This window comes from Cinclus cinclus, chromosome 1 (assembly GCF_963662255.1).
Source record: "Cinclus cinclus chromosome 1, bCinCin1.1, whole genome shotgun sequence".
NCBI classification, from domain to species: Eukaryota; Metazoa; Chordata; class Aves; order Passeriformes; family Cinclidae; genus Cinclus; species Cinclus cinclus.
In genome coordinates this window covers 14108658-14126808 of record NC_085046.1, presented here as the reverse complement: position 1 = coordinate 14126808, position 18151 = coordinate 14108658, and the positions used below count along the sequence as shown (strand labels likewise).

Genomic DNA, 18151 nt, shown 5'->3' with positions numbered 1-18151 from the left:
ACACAGTTCCAATGGTCTCTTATGTTCTACATGGACTGCTGAGTAATTAAAAGGCTTGGTACTACCTATTCAACAAAATGCTGTGTTTGCTGTACATGCCAGCTGTGTAAGTAACAGGACACACACATAAAAAGTCTTACTCTAGTTTTCTGTGTGGATTTCATTCACTCAGACAAGTATGAACATCTACTGCAATTAAATTTTTAACAGAAATTTCCCTGCTTGTTTGCAGGTCCTTCTCAAACAAAGTTTGTGGACGAAAGAACTCTTATGAAGAGCTGAAACAAAGAGGTACTGCCTGCCAGAAAGGAGGAGTGTGGGGGTTAAGTATTGTGATATTTGAAGTAGACTCCATCTCCCAAAGCCTTCTGTCACAGTTATACCAATCCAGAGAGGGTCTACTGAAGATGCACTGATCATAAAGATTGCATCTGATCTTCCCAGGGATGGCACTGCATTCAAAGTAGAGCCATTCTGACCATGAGCAGCACTGCTGGATTAAGACCATAAAAACCATTTTTGAATTCTGGGCTCCAGGAATGAGATAGACTCTCAGAAGTAAGAGAAATGAGCGAGAGCAGCTGCAAGTGAACCAGACCCTGCAATAAAAATAGGAAGCAGAGGTCTTTGTCACATCCCTTCCCATCATGCAGACTGCCTGGTACCACACTGGGGAGTGGGAAAATACAGCGACCCTTCTCACTTCTCCCACGTTGCAAGACAACTTCACAACTTACTAAAAGCAAATTAACTGACATAATTGAATTCCTTCTATGTACAACACCATTTTTCACTGCTGACAAGAAAAACTAAAAATCACCCCAAGCCCTAGGTATCAGAGATTCATTCTATTTTATCAGTAAAATGAAGGACTTATTAAACTGCCTTAAAAAAAAAAATAATGCCCCTAAACAAAAGACAGGGAGGAAAAGGAAACAGTCAGATTGAAATATTTGGCACCAAACCTCTCTGAAACTTACTCCTGATGATCCAAGTGAAAGGCCACACCAGCACACACATTCCCCCACACACTGCATGCTCCAGATTGCCAAGCATATTCCAAAATACTGGGGGGTGAGACATAATCTAAGTTAATTTTAAAAACCACAAATAATTTCTGTGATTTTTTTTCCACTGAAGTAGGATTTACAAAGTCTTCTGACAACTGTAAAACCATGACTAAATTTAGAGAGTATGTTTAAATGGACTAATAATATGCAGATGCTTTTGTTGCCAGGAATCTATTTTGTAAAAGAACATAATTTTAAATTCTAATGTAAAAGCTTTCATGTAAGAAAAGTTGCATTAGAAAAGACACAAATACATTACCAGCACTTAGTACACAGGAATGTCTAACGGTACTCTTGTTACACAGTGCGAGGGAGTTCTGAAAATGCTGTCAAACTTCATTAAGAGGAATGTTATGCTTACTCAAAATTACGAAAGCATTCCAGGCTTTTTTGACTGTCCTATGCAATAAAGCAAACCTATTAGCAGGACATTATAGCTGAGGTGGCAAGAATTTGCTAATAGTTTCATGCTGATTAAGCAACAGGCAGTAAGCAGTGCCTGTGCCACAGCCCTCCCCCGTGCTGATGAATTATAATTCCATGCTCAGCACTCAGTGGATCAGCCAGAGCCACCAGCCTTTAGAGAACATTCTCATTGAAAATACAAGTATAATAAAGTATGGCAGCACTATCTACCAAGCTGTGGGGGAGGGGGGGGGAAATGCTTTAAAGGTCATGCATGTATGCTTGAATATATAGCAATGCTCAGCCCGTGAAGCTGTTCTTGCAAGCTGACAGAAAGCTGGTGTTCATCTGCAGATAGAATGGAAGCTGAACTTCCTGGAAGTCTCCAAGAGAAAAATTTATTAATAATTAATGCATTTAGAATTACTGGCTACACAAATATTTTGCCGTTGATTTCTATGTTGTTTTCCAGCAAGATTTCCATTGAGCTCATATAAAAAGGTGAATGATGCAACTGCAGGCATTGTAGGAGCTCTGGGTCCCAGGTCCCACGAGGGTCTGTAGAGCAGAAGTGCTGAAAGCTGATCAGCCCACTGCCCAGAGAGCCCTCTGCAACACTGCTGCCAGTGTCAGAGCTTGTTCTGCTTGGTGACTGTGAAGATTTTGCTGTTCAGCCACATCCAGTACAACAGCTGTATTAAAGATATAAAGCTTATTGGGAAAATATAAGTGCCTGAAGAGGCTTTAGGCTAACATTACTCCAAATGCTTTTGTCTTCACAAGAGCAGTAATTGAGTATGGAGGGTGATTAGCTGTATCTCCTAAATAACACTTACTGGAAGCATTAGAGCTGTGCATTTCAGATTGCCACTGAAATGGGGGATTAGAGGAAGGGCAAACAATCTGGCACAGCAACAGTACAGCAATCATAACAAAACCTCCAGTGAAGCCTCAAGCTTCCAAGATGAGCCTTGCAGCCATAAATCCTCTCAGAGGAATGCAGGGAGATGTTAAACTGCTAAACTCTGCTAAGAGCACATCCTTTCCATTTTAGCATGCAGATTCATCTATTCTGAGCAGAAACTGAAGTTTTATGCCCGCTTTTGCCACAGCAGTACAGAGCTTTAGGCCATACTGGCTGGCATACTATGACAAAATGCATCTAGTACCTGCAAGAAGTTACAAGTATCAAATTTTTTAAGTCACTTATCATAAATCATGTCTTTATTGGTATTCTTAGCATAAAGCATAAATATCAGAAGATCCTTTGACATGAAGATTCAGACCAAGAAGCTGTTTGACATGGTTTTGGTGGCTTTTCATAGGCTTCCTTTTCCATATAAACCTTCCCTCAATAAAGACTGAAGCTTAGAGATCATGCAAAAGCCATTTTCCCCTCATCATTCAAATTTTTTAACATATTTAAACAATTTCAGATAGCAAGTAATCTTTCAAATGGTTAAATTAAAATTAAGACATCATGCTCCCACTTACTCATTTATCCTATTATTAAAACAGATAATCTAAAATTTCACTGTTTTAAAAATCAAAATTCATTTTCACCAGGCAGATTTCAAACAACAGTTATCTTAATAGACTTTCCTGTCTTTAAAACCCACTAGTCCCTGTATTAGGCTATCCTTTATCAAATCTGTATTCAGATCCAGTACCCTCACATGTTTACTGTGTAACACTGAATATAATTAGTGGGTTCTATGACAGACAGCAAGACTTTTTACAAGGTGCAAGACAAAGTCACTGTGTAAGGACTTGGAGAAGAGATTAAAATTCCATTTTCAAAGGAGCCTTTGGTATTTTAGGACACTGCATTTCTTTGTAATCCTCCCTGTCTCCCAGTATATTGGAATGGGACATTCACCAGCCTGCCTGAAGCAAACAAACCTTAAGGCAAAAAGCAATAGATGGGAAAAATACTTAACGTTAAAATGAATATATTTCTGGTTTTTCCAATACTTTGCATGTGTTTTGTGTTTCTCCGACCAGGAAAAATACCTCTGATTTTGGCACTTAGGGAAAGGAAGTTCACAGCTCCACTAGAGAAGTATTTTAAAATTAAATTCCCATTTTAAGGTGGGCTCTTAACAGGCTCTTTATATATTGTCACCTCCAGTATACATAAGTACTCAGCTGTTTAGTTTGCACGTTGAAATTTCTAAATAAAGCACTAAAAATCCCACAGATATTGGCACCTGTCACTTATATTGGAGGGGAGAGAAATATAAAGAATTAAGACAAAATGTCACAAGGCCTTCTAAATTCCCAAGACACTACCTCTATTCTCAAGACAATGTACGTGCTACAGCACACAAGCAAAACTCTGAAGTTTTGTTAGGGCTGCTTGAACACCCTCAATCTCATGTATTTTAATGACTTAGGACAAAGAACACCTCCTATTACAGCACGTATAACATTTCTTTCTGGTAATGAGGGATAAAGTAGAAAGCCGTGTCTCATGCCAGAGAAGACAGACAGAGAACATTAGGTCAAGACTTCAGTTCAAAATTTTGCCTTAAAAGACATAATAGGATGAGCAAAACAAGTGATATCAGTTAGCATATTTGTATGTTTATGTGATGTGTTTCAAATTTTGAGCTGAGCAGGAATATTTCCCTCAATAGCGGTTTAAGACCACACAAAAATAAGCCTCTACATAATTATGCCACGGTGCTAAGATATTTTTCATTTTCAACTTTAATTGAGCTAGAACAGACAATGATATCACTCTCCAGTTTTAACACTGGGATTCAGTTTTGCAAAAGTATAGTGAATAGCAGAAGGAACATTTCAAAAAAATATATCCAATCCACTGGATATCTCTAACTTGAAGTTAGAGATTTTTTAATATCACTTTTGAAAGCTTTTTAAAATGCTAAAGCCAAGCATACAATTGCACAGACTTTTCTCAAAATCCCAGACACAGTCAGCAATAGACTATATGTACTGCTTACAGAAGAATTAAGTAAAGCAATAAAATTCTCATGGGAATCTCAACTAGGTTGCATCTTTTTTCCTCTCTACAACTACAGAAAATAGAAGTATTTGTTCTTTGACTGTATTTCTTAGTCTGTTTCTCTCTACTTGCAGACAGTTTGTTGGCACCCAGTGTAAGGACAAAGCATGAAACACTCAGCCATGCATTTCTGCAGTTTTTCTTCCCCTTTATTTTCCTTACACTAGCAAGAATGTCTTTCATTTTCAATAACAGCTATTTCTGCAAATCAGTATCTAGAAAAGGAAGTATACCTCTGTCATCTCATTTTGTGTTTCAATATGAAAATGTTAAAGTAAATCTGCAACTACCATTTTACTTCGATGAACATTAAACCAGAGATTTTTGTTTCAGATAGCAGTTAAGGAGATATAAAAAGACTCAGTAGTCGTGGAATTTTATTTACTTTATAATTCTGAGGCTGCACTCAAGCAGATCCAGCCATACCAAGAACAACACAGAGGCTGGCTCAGTGCTCTTAAATCACCATTTAACATAATACTTTGAGAAGCGATGCAGCATTTTATGGACAGACAGTAATGATGTGAGAGCAGGACAAGCAGACAATTCCTAAGACCATCTATGGGTGCAGAATTTAAACATACCCCTTCAAGCTACTTTTCTCAGAAAACTGATTACAAAGAAAGAATTTGTCAGAGTAGTACCATCTCAGCACAATGTTCACTTCAACTGTTTCAATAAACAGCACACCAAAGACCTGCAGCAGCTAGAAAGAGCTGTTTTACAGCCCTCACAAATGCTGTACAGGGAACCATCACACCTTAAGTTTGGACACAATCTGCTGAGGCTTTAAAGACTTACAAAACAAGAAAAGAAGAATAACAGAGTTTAGATCTAGATTTTTAGCACAGCATTTGGGATTTGGATTTTTCTATTTTTCCACTAAAGAAAATAGCCAAAAGACCGAGCCCATACCTAAGTTTTGCTCAACTGATAGTTAAAATAGCAACTTATGAACTAGCAAAAAGCAAAAATCTATGCGATACAATTTTTACATATATAACTGAAAAGTAAACAAAACTTAAAATTTACACCTTGATGGATCACCACCCATAACCTGGCAAAACACTGAGACAGGTCTCTCTTTGAGACTGAAGCACGGAAGAATTAAAAGAAAAACCATCTCAAGTTGAACTAGGCTGGCCCTGTGCATCTCCTCAGGCAGGCACATCAGCATCTCCCTGCAGGCTGGCAAAGGCAAGAACGAAAGCCAGGGAGGCTGAAGGCTGAGGCTTTCCCTGACGGGGCTGCAGTGGGAGACTGGTGAGGAGCAGCCAGGGGCAGATGAGCTCAGTGAGAGGATGAGAGATGGGCAGAGGGTCAGAGGGACAGTAGTGTGTGACCACCAGGGCCACGCTGCCTCGTCTCCAGCCCCTGCTCCCTGCCTATGGCAGGGCAGCCACAGAGCCAGGCTGGGAAAAGCTCTCCTGGGAAGAAGCCTTGCACTCCTCTGGCACAGCTCGTGGGCATGAGCACCATGGAGTAACACATTACAGCAGGAAAAGAACAGAGCCTCAGGGAAGCATGAGAATGCCATTACAAGTCAGAGTGATGAACACAATGTAGTCACAGCCAGGACAAATGGACTTATCTGGATGACAGAAAAAGACAGCACTGATGAGTACATCTTGTGAGGAAGCTTAAAGTTCGTAGTCACACTGTATGAGGTGCAAATCAAGATCAAAACGCTATCAAGAAACAGCCCCCGGTTTTTTTATGTCTCATCTCTACAGAGAACGTAGGTATGTACATATATACCCACACATATACATAGTCCCCTGTGCCTAAAGCACAATGCAGTTATGCATGACAAACGTCTATCAGCTTTTCCAGTTGGATGCCCATAACCAAGAGCTGATATGGATAGTGCCAAGCATGTTGATAAATCTTCAGTGGTGGGGGCTGGGGGGAGGAGGGAAGCACCTGTATTCCATTACAACAGGAAAAGCACAAAGTCACTCAAGAACCTAACTTATTGCTGCAACACTTTAGTGCAGGATAAGGCTTCTGCTAAATACTTAAAAGATAAACAATAGTTATGTGCAGCATTGTAATGTTTCTGTTGCACCATGAATTATTTCCAAACAATATCCTGGTGATCTTCCAAGCTCTCTAGAAAATAAATGTGCATGCAATATTACTAGACATGCTGAACAACCAGTTGAGAGTACAGAAAGTTTGTTTAATGTATTTTCCTTTTTATCAGACATAACATATTATTACAGTATTGCATAAGCACACTTGTTGCCTGAGTTCCAAAACATCAGTGACAGTAAAAGAGCAAGTGTGTCCCCAGGTCCTTCAGATCTGCTGACTTTGCACTAGACTGTGACTAGGCTGCCATAAAGGAGTTGTGACTCACAGGCTTTTGATACACTCACCACAACACTGCCTGGGCCAGCACCACCACCTCCCTGCAGCACTAGAAATAAATATTTGTAGAGCCAGGTGGTGACTAGAGCAGCAAAATGATTCAGCTGAACAATACACAAAAGCAAAAGACTGTACTCTACACACCAGCAGAAAACAGACATAAAACTCTGCTCTTCAGCATTCCATTTAAACAAAATACAGGGAAGTTACTTAATTTAACTAGATTATCTGAAGACCATTGAGAAGCCTTAGGTAAACCATTTTAAAAGGGAATAATTAAAACTATGTTATTTAAATTCAAAATGCAATACGCAATTTCAGATTTGAAATAGGAGTCCAAGATTCTAATCATTATTTCGATTATAAGCAGAAGGTGAAGCCAGATAATTTAACATCAAAAGTCAACATAAGCAATAACCTAAATTCATTCAGACAGCTCTTTAACTTCTAACTTTCATTTACGAAACTTATCAGATGGAAAACTAGAATGAATTAAAATACAGACTCCAAACACCTATGCCAGTTTTCACAGCATCACTGTACACGTGTCATCCAAATCTCTGTCAGAAGAGTTTACAAAGACAGGACGAACTATCAAAAGCTGGGGGGAAAGCATAGCAAAATTAAGGCTGCCTTCTAGTTCTCAACAATTCCCCAGACATTTCAGCAACAAACAGCGTAGAAGTCAGGAGTCCTCTGCATGCAACACTAAATGTGCACCCCCACCCCCATGTAAGATTTTTGCAAAGCCTTCAGGGAACTGTTCCATGTTTCTGCTTGTGCTTTTCACCTCTTCTACACTGTTTTCAGCACTACTACCTTTTCTTCAAGACAAGAGAGGCCAGCAAATGCATGTTATTTAGAATACAGAAACACCACGAAATTTGCATTCTGCATTTTCATTTTGCACCATTTCCTACTACTGACATTCTCTATGCTTGCTCGAATGCCTCTCTGCACTAACCTAGCACTTTCATGTCTACCAGAACAGAACTATAATCTACTAGAAGTATGCTGTCTTTCCCAAGAACTCAGTCCAAAGTCCTTTTAAGACAGGCTAAATTCAAAATTTGTAAAGTATTCTAACAGTATGTTGTCCAGTTACTCACGATCACAGAAGTCATTAGAGAATCCTCAGTTCTTACTATCCTGAAAGACTGTTTTGCACAAAAGTAGTGTCCTTAGCTGTAGAACAAACTCCACATAAAGGCAAAACCCATTTGCCTCTATCGTTTTTAAATCAAACATACCTGGCAAAGCACGTCAGAGATATATCAGCTGTTGGGGTACTAGATATGCACAGATTTTGCCTTTTTTTTTTTAAGCACAAATGTCTACTATTCCAGAGAGCTGCCTCAAAAAAAGGAAAAAAGTATTTTGCATTTTATTCTACAGAGTCATACGTTCCCTGATGTTTTGTCACACTGCTGTGAAACAAATGATACTTTCTTTAGGATTCTAGAGAATAACAGCACCTTTGTTCTATAGGCAAGCACTGCAACATTAAACAACTGCCTAGATTATAACCAGGTAAAGACATAGCAAAAACAACTGTTTGTACCCCGAGTTATGTGAGAGAACAAGATACGATCAAATATTCTCAAAACAGTCTCAAGCAGAGTTTTACCTATTACAGTCTTTTCTGAGTCTGGTAGTTCCCTACTTCAAATGACAGAAGCACTGCCAATTGAGAAAAAGCAAATTCCTGGTATCTCCAGCTGCTTTCAACTTAGGCAGCAGTGAGACAAAACATCTATTCCTTTTCCTAGGGCTGCTTTCCTTTTTAAGCATTTACTCCAACATCCCTAAAGATTCTGTCATCACCCTGCTGAGGCTGGTACTTGGCATGAATTCAAAAGAAAAGGCAGGTGGGATAGCATGCACCAAAATTCACAGGTTGCACACTAGAAATTACACTTTTCTACATAAAAACAGAAAAATCAATTCTATATTATGACTATTCTTCCTTAAGCAGTGCAACTTGAGCTTCATTTGAGCTAGGAAGTAATTCCACCACGATAAAACACACAGGTTTATTCATCTAAATCAGTGCCTTCAAAGTTCCATTTCATCATTTTTTGCATGAAATTAAGAGTAAATAGAGGTGCAAGAGTCGAAAAACTGTGTTGGCACTTGCAGAATTTTAACAATGCACTAGATGTTTGCTTCAATTCTGAAAGCACATCAAACTGTCATGTACCAAGTAGATCTGTAGCTTACTCGGCTGAGCACCCAACACCAGTATTAGAACAAGCTAGTCAACTAAAACCAACTTGTCTCACAGGTCATGATTTTCTGACAACTGCCTCACGCAGATAACACTTATGCCTGCTCTTTATTTTTTTAAGGAAGGTCAATCTGATTTGCAGCAGGGATGTTCAGAGAAGCATACAGGATATGGGCTGTAGGCAGCTAGTGGCACAAAAGGGCTGCTCATTTTAGGGCACCTAAACCCAGAAATACTCACCTGGCCCAAGAGGAAGAACTATACCTGACTTACATATTAAAACTACAGAGACCAAGCTGATCACAAACAGCACCACTGTAAAGTGAAAGTATCCAGGCCTGTTGACACTGTGTAGGAAAAAAAAAGCATACATTCAAAACCAGCCAGGAAAAATATTCCTCAGTATTATCTGTCCAGAACCTTAGAGTTGCTAATGTAATTTAGCAAGCATTTCAAGCTGTTTACAAAGTTCTAGCAGCAGCTACTGAAATTATGGAAAAATATTAAAATTAGTGTTCTATAAAACTCCTTCAACTATAAAGCTTTTGGTTCCTTGTCATTGAAAGTTAGTCTTCACCTCATTATAATCGGTGCTTACAGCATTTAACATCATTAGAATAACTAATGCTGTTATTAAGAAGTTAAGAGATTAAAAGATGGTACTTAAAACATAAACTATTACATTATACATATTGCCATGAATCTGCAAACAGGTTCAGTTTTATTAAGAAAAAAAAATTCCTGCATGCTTCCTTCATATTGTCAAATTACTCATTTCTTGGACAAATTAATTAAATTAAAAAAAACAGCATGAAATTTCTTATCGTAGAAGCAAACTGATTCTGTGCCCCACAAAACAGTGACAGCCATTTATTTCAGAGGTTTAACATTTGACCAGCAAGGCAGTCTAACACTAATGATTTGCCACCAGCCTTTCAATGAAGTGACAAAGTCAAGAACGCCAAGATCTCCAGAAGATATGCTCTGACATCCACAGAAACACAAAATATCTTTTTTCCTGAGCAAAAAGTTACTGCAATTCCACAGAAATTGCAAAGGCAAGACAGAAAGAGCTCTTTAAGATCTTTACTACTTGGAATTAATCAAAGCAAAACAGCCATCCTAGTGGTAATCCCCTTTAGTGCTTCACAGTTTATGCAATAGTCAATTACTAAAGAGGATGAAAGACAGAACAATCTTTGCAAATAGGTCACTGTCTATATTTATAATGATTAAAACCAACCTGCTGCTAAAAGTAACTTTTAATAAGCATAAAAAGTAACATTAAGACAGTGCCATGTATTTACTCTTAAATACATTCTATGTCTCCTGTGACAAAAGAGGAGGTAACATGCATCAGAAACAAAGTTATTTCCCATAGGTCATGCATTAGCATTGCCAAAAGCAGATGTTAATTTCTGTCTGTAATGATTTCATTCCAAAGTATCATCCTCAAAGATAACACCTGAACACCCTCGACATGATCTCTGAACTCACCCAACTCTCTCCCTGTCTGTACACCTTCTCTCTCAAAACCTGTTAGGAAAGCAAGCATTGCCCAGGATGCTTTTTAAAGACCACTTTTAATGCCTTCTTCTTTTGCTTCATCTTTTCCTGCCTGTTTAGGCATGCCTGAACATGTAAGTCTTTTTTTTTTTTTTTTCCATCTTTAGAACAATTACTCAAGTCTCTGCTTCTACTGCATAGTGCTTAGACATCCCATCTGCTTCTTTCAAGTACTGTCCATATCTGCTAAAGAATCAGTCTTTCAGAACTTTTCATCTTCCCCACATCCTTGGCATCCCTGAGGAGTATTTCTGCCCTTTTCTTGGGATCAGGACATCACACCTGACACCATTTTCCCTAAATTTTCTTGAACTTCATCATTCTCACAGCTTTGAGTGCCATCATTGTCTCAATGATTCTTACACTCAGCTGCGCATTCACTGAAACAATTTTATTCAGCTCTAACTCGACCTGCAGTTACTGTCAACACCAGATTTAAATCTGGTTAAATTGAAGCTTGTTTCCTCTCAATCCCTACTTCCTCTAATTACCTCCAGCCTTCCTACAGTTCAAGTCCATAAGCTAACATATGGTTCATACAACGCCTTATCCACCAGAGTGGCAACCAACAGTTGTAATTTCTTTGCATAAAATGTCAAGAATGTTCATTATCCAGTTCTGATGTTTCTCTTGACCAGACCCTTTGATACACCTCCATTAGCAAATACTTCTGCTCACACTGCCACCTCTCAGCCCTTCCCTTCACATATTTCATCTGCTAAAAAAATCCTTCCTTTATGCTCTACTTTGGAGGCTCTGGATATTCCAGTATTTCCATAGCCAGCAAGCCTATGACTTCAAGACTGTACAGTTGTAGAACCTGCACTTTATTACTGGAAAGGAGGAGGAGGATAATCTTCAGGGAATAATGTAACCACTTCTTAGAAAGATCTCACAAGAGAAGCATTCCTCTGTATCTCATATTTGTACTCAAGGACAGTGAAAACACAATGAAGGTCAGGCTAAAGCTGAATACAATCACCCCAACACCACCAAAAACTTACTTTACATGAAGGCATTAAAGTAATTCTAGCTTCTAATCTTACAAATTTAAGAGAAAACACCTGTAGCTTAGAGTTTATTATAATGCAGACTGCATAAAAGTGAACTCCACAGCAGGCAGGGGAGGGAGAAGCAGTCAGTCTTGTGAAGTGAAATCCTGTTTGTGCGTGAAAGCCAGGAACTTGATGTTCTCACTACAGACTAAGAGCAATAAAAACAGCTTTCTGAGCCATTAATTTCTGCACAGCTGATTTCTACTAAACAATGCTCATTATTGAAAGAATTCTAAAAAAACTGCCAAGCTGCTCCAGTGAGAAGGCTGGCACTCTGAACATCTAGACTGAGCTAACTGTGACATCAGTTCTACCGCTGCTTTAATCCCCACAGCTACTAAATGTCAAACATTTTCACTGTATTTAAAGAGCTAGTGATAACACAGAATGAGACTAAGTTACAAAATAAGGCAAACTGCAAGGCACAGTGAGCACCCACGCTCTTGTTGCCCAAGTTTCTGATAATGGCAAGTTCTTCAGTAACATCACTCAAACTACCAACCATTTTCCACAGCCAAAATGTGGTATTTTTAGCATTTGTTATTCTTAAACACTGTCAAAAGTCCCCCACTTCAGACCTCCCATAACACAGTGTCAACAATACATGCATTTCTGCTCCACACAAATACAAACTTATAAACCAGTTGCAGCATTGAATAATGTATAGTAGGGAGGGGTGAGAGGGGAGAATGGTGAAAAGATTAAGTGTCACTGCATCAAGAGGCACAAAGTTCAGTGGAAACTGAGCTGCAGGCCATATATTTATTATTGACAAAAGACACCCATGCAATATTAATTCCATCTGCTTTAGAGAAGGAAATGCATCAAATTATAGCCAACACAGAAGAAGGAACTGTCCTACCACATAATATAAATTTTCATGTGGTAAACTATTTAAAGTAGGATATACTTTCTAAACATTCCTTGGTATTTTCATAATTTGTTTGACAATTGATTAATATGGCTGTGCCAACACACGCTTCTAAAATAAATATCTAGTAATCACTTTATCATGCCAAGTTCTAAGTGGTTCATATCAACTACACTGAGCTAGGGCAGCACTGTACAAAGTGCAAGAAAGCTCACAGATTCTCACACTGCGTAAGACATCACTGAAGGAAAGAAATTAAATTCAGTAATCCTACTCATTCCACATTATTTGGGAGAGGGGTGATTAAGTTTAAACTAACATAAAATATACAAATATTAGAGACACAGTGTCCCATAACTATAGAAACTCCAAATATCAAGAATGAGGTCAAGAATTTAGTAGAATATTGAAAAGTTACTGACTCTGAGTATTTTAGTACATATATACACACACAGTTCAAGACTCTGTAATTCACATAATCAGTCTTGTATCTTTAAGATCTTCCCATATTGACTTGTTCCTAAGCAGCTTTGTCTTCATTGTTTCTTATTAGCAACATACTGATTCACAGCTCTCAATGGTAAAACTTTTAATATCTGAAGTTAGCATCAAGTTTGATTTGAGATCCTCTGGTACTCTGAACACATGCTGGCAAATGGGATTTACCATAACAATCAGTTTTCATCCAAGCAAAAACAGTTTCACATTACAGATTAATTTCAAAAGTAGGGAGCCTTTAACAGAATTGAAAACAATTTAACATGTCCCTACAGAAAAGATGGGGGAGGCAAGTGTGAGGTGGTGGAATTATCTACATAAACACACATATATAAATATATAACTACTTGTATGCACACATACATCACTGGTTTAAGAGCAAACCTGGATTACAATAGACTAATTAACTTGGTTACCCGTACTAGAAGTGACCTGATTAAGTCTGAGTTCTAATCTTTTGATGGGGGCAGGGGATGCCTGGTAAAAAAAAAAATAATTACGAAGTGAAACTGCTTTACCAAGGACAAAGGCCGTCAATGCTCAGTTTTAGCCTGAAGTAGGAGTACATCATTCCTGAGATTCTTCCATACTAATTAACAAACTCACATGTTTTGAGTTTTAATTCAGAGTAAAGTTGTGAAAAGCAGAATTGGCAGGGCTGACTCATTAAAACAGCCTACAAATAAAACGATCAAGCCAGAAATTAAACTCCATGTAAATCTGAAGTGTAACTAAATCCACTAAGGCATTAATTTACAGTTCTTACATTATCTACATACACTCAGGGAAAACTGACAGTAACTAGCACTATTATTTCAACAAGCCAACTCATGAGGAGTTAGAGCAGTAGGCTCCCTTCCTCTGAAAGAAAATATAACACAAATTCAGTGTCATATTAAACCAATCTTAATATGGAAACACTATTGTTCTTTAAATCATAGAATAACATAATTGGAATCAATTCCCATAACACAGTAATTCTGCAAGAACTAAACACATCAACTATCTTGATTTTAGTAACAATTTCATGCTGAGAGAAGACATTTTTATTTAAACAGTTGGAATTTTTTGGGAATAACTCTCAAAACAGTAGCATACAATTATGGCAATAACAAAGAAAACAAACCAGGCATGGGAGCCATTTTTAATCTTACCTGCACTTGTTCTGTGGAACTACTACTGAGTTCATCTCCAGACTCCGAATCTTGGTGAATTTTTTCTGAGCCTTCTCCTGCTGAATCACAAGACTGTTCATGCAAAAAGCTGGTCTTCTCTATTTCCAAGAACTCTGGGCATGGGAAATGACCCATGGAAATTGTTCTAAACTGACTGGAAACCTTGGGAGACTGCAACTCATTGTTAAGTTTTCCATTGTTCTGGGTAAGGTCCAGATTCAAACCGAAAGTTTGACAGGGGCTATTGTTCAGTCCCAGATTTTGATTGGCATCTCGAACTAAACAAGACACTTGTACTGGAGAAGATTTTCCAAAACTAGAAAGCTCTGGTGACTTATTCACATTTTCTGTTGATCTCTGTAATCCATGTGTCAACTTCAAGGTATTATTTGGCAGCATGCTTGCCTGCTTCACAGGTGGCATCAGTGCTTTCCGGGGTATTTCCTTCACATACTGTGCTGGCACATAAAAGGGTTTGGAATTTTCATCTCTTTTGACTTGCCACCAATCATCATTAGTCTTTTTCACTAAGATGTATTTCTCCCCTTGCTTGATCACAATTTTCTTGTCCTTGGCCTCATATTCATAGTCATATTCCACTTGAATGTAAAGTTGTCCTGGAAGCATCTTCCCACCCTTATCAGCCATTTCTATCTGAAAAGATTTCACCTTTTCAGACAAAAAGTAAGCGACATTCTGTTTCAGTGTTATTTTCCTGTTAATGTTCAGAGCTGTAAGAAAAAAAAACAGTGTATGTAATCAAGTGGCCGTTTAAGAATATATTGGAGAAAAATAATTTTTTAAAAAAATCCTGCCTATTCAGTTCATGTCAACCTTAGGTCAACTTTTGGAAAAAATAAGTATTTTCAGATAGCTTTCTCAGTGTTGAAATAGAAAATCAGTAGAACAACTTGGGTCACTGATTTAATGGTTCTAGTCACACAACCCTCCTGCTATCAAGTGGCTCATTAGCTTAATTAATTAATTAGTTATTGTTTCTATTACTGAATAACATTGATTGATCACTGGGGATTTGGTGAGGGAGCTGATTTGTGTCATTCTCTTGCTTACATATAGGCTTAATTTATTTGTTAAACTCTGTTATTGCACTAGCTTTAATCAAAATATTCCAAATATTTATTTACCTCACAGAAAACCTGATCTAACCAAATGTTTAAGGACTAGATCTTAGAATGCAAACAAAAACCTCAACAGTGACAAAACAGGAGTATGAACCAAAATGCGTAATTAAATAATTAATAATACATGAAAATTCTGAAAAGTACTTTTCAGCATCTTTATAATCCAGACAACTGCCACTGCACCCATACCCACAAACAAATTCTCTCTATTTAATCATGTAGCATCAATGTCCAAATTCATGGGTGGGTAAGCATTAGTCTTGCCAACTTGCACTGAACATAATATAGCAAATTAACACAAAAGGTAGAATTTTTAATCTTGAAAAATCAAAGCATGTAAGATCTCCATCATTCACACAGAACACAGGAGAATTCAAGTAAAATGCTGTTATATTTAATCTTACAGAGATTAACAAACACATCTTTATTTATTTTTAAATACATGTTTCACAAATGAGAAAAGTTATGTAAAAACTTGCAACTCTGCAAGTTAAGACTTTGTGATGAGATTTGTAGCCTTTACCCTGCCACAGAGTGGAACTAATGCAATTCCATGCAGGCACACACACACAGAGTGAACTCAGCTGCTAAACGGGACTAAGGACAGAAATAAAAACAGAAAAGAACTTCCAGGGAGATCTAAAGCAGAAACCACTAAGGATTGTACAATCTTCTTTTGCCATTTCTGTTATTTGATCTGAGCCTTGAAAGAAATCCATTTGCCAGATAACTCAGAGACAAAGTAAAAAGCTCTGATAAAAAGAAGGTAAAAAGCTAAAGTATTACATTAAGACAGAAGTGCCCATCTTTAATCTGTGTCACTCTCCCACAGCCCATCTTCTTTTATTTCCAAGAAGCATTTCCTACAGGTAGCTAGGAAGCCACCACTGTTTTCAAGGCTCCAAATAGAATCACAAAGTCAGATTAACAATTTTATCATACACTTGACAGAAGGAATGGTGGTACCACATTCAACAAAGCTGACAATAGGAACACTAAGCAGTAGGAAAAAAAAGGTCAGGATTCTGGTGTTTACTTTCTACCATAAAATGGTACATTGACATTCAAAGTCTATTTACAGCCTCGGTACAAAACAACTTGCTTACCAGCTATTCTACACAAATAGGTGTTTTTAAGTGCAGCTCTGCAGTTGTTTAGCAACAGCAGCAGAAGGTAAATGTGAACAAACTGCAGCCATTCCCACTCTCTTCCTACTTTTGGAAATGCTGCCATGCACATGACATTTTTTTCTTCTTAACAAACCTGACTCCTTCAAAGCTGCTACCTACCCCTTTCATGGCTTCCGGGTCAGACACCAAAAAAATACAAGTCTTACCAAGCTGCAGTCTACCTCAAAGCTCTGTTACCTCAAAAAGCTGAACCACAGGACAAGAATCCATCCAGAGTCTCTTTCTCCCACACAGAAACCAGAGTGAACATAAGCCTCTGGTTTCCCACAGGGTTAACAAGTGTTTAAAAGCTTGGATTTTTCATTCCTCTTTTGCCAGTTCCATATGACTACTTATTGAGAATGCACGCTTAACATTTTTTCAAGACAGAAAGGTTCAACAGGTAGCATGTTATGTTAAAAAAAAACAAAAATTTGAATGATACAAGTAAAATAAAACAGAATATATAGAATATACAGAATATACAAAAATATCTCTACCCACTTCAGAAATAAATTTGCAGCCTAACCCCTTTAAAAAAATAGCAACAAAAAAGAAACAACAAAATAAGCAGCATAATTTTTGGTCTTTCATCCAAGCTGCAAAATTATCAAGTAAACAGCAAACATTTGGTAATGTTGAACATTTGATTAAAGAGAGACTGGCTGTTTTCAGCCAGAACACTAAAACAGTTTTACAAACAGATCACATCATCAGGATTGAGCAAGGCTCTAATTCTCCTCTTCAACCCAAAAAAGCAAGAAATACGTATAGGTGGTATAGCGAGAAATTAACCCTGTAGATCAGCAAACAACTACCATGGCCTTGATTTCACAGATTCAAACGCATTAATTTTCTTTTTGGTTTGATTTTTCTGATGTAGCTCTTGTGTCACAAAAGGTAGACTGCCTGTATCCTCTGTGCAGCCCAGGGGACACAGTTGCAATGTCCTTTCATGAAGCTGTCTCACAAAACACAGGTTAAAGACCATGGGAGCCTAGGTCCAACCTCTGCTGTTAGGGGCTCACAACAACGCAGGTGTGAATGCACAGTATTGACACTTGGACTACTGACTTCATTGTGCTACTAGTCAACAACTGAAGTGATATGGGTGGTTCCATCAGCCCTTGTATCCTCACCGTGGTTTTTATTCCTTACCATTTATTTACCTGTCATGCTGGATGGCACCCACGTTGGTAAAGAAGGTTGAATTACTCTAATCAGAGGACGGATAAGTATGAAAAATCATTTGCTTCCACAGAGAACATCTGTAAGCTTTCACACCTTAAATAAATAATGCCTTAAATAAAGTCTCAATGTCTGACTGAGAGATAAATAACAAAAGGCCTCATTAAGAAAACCTGTTCATGAACACCAAAAAACAGACTCAGACCTCGCTTTTCTCCTGGTGAAGAAAACCCCAATCCCTACTGGCAAGTGATCTAAGGTGGGTCACATCCCCACGTGGACACACAAACCACCATTTCACGGGGCATTCCCGCTGTCCCAGGGAGCGGAGCCTGGCGATCACAGGCACGGCACCGGGTGCGAGAGAGACGAGCAGGGCTT

The 18151-nt window shown here is 38.2% G+C and overlaps 1 protein-coding gene across 1 annotated transcript in view; it reads right to left on the bottom strand.

The window, feature by feature from the left end:
- Nucleotides 1-14919, bottom strand: part of ARHGAP12 (Rho GTPase activating protein 12) — a 68670-nt gene extending 53751 nt beyond the window's left edge. The window contains exon 1 of the mRNA XM_062506916.1: nucleotides 14251-14919. Within this exon, the coding sequence (XP_062362900.1) occupies nucleotides 14251-14919 (669 nt within the window). The remainder of the gene's footprint in view (nucleotides 1-14250) is intronic.
- Nucleotides 14920-18151: the final 3232 nt, after the last annotated feature.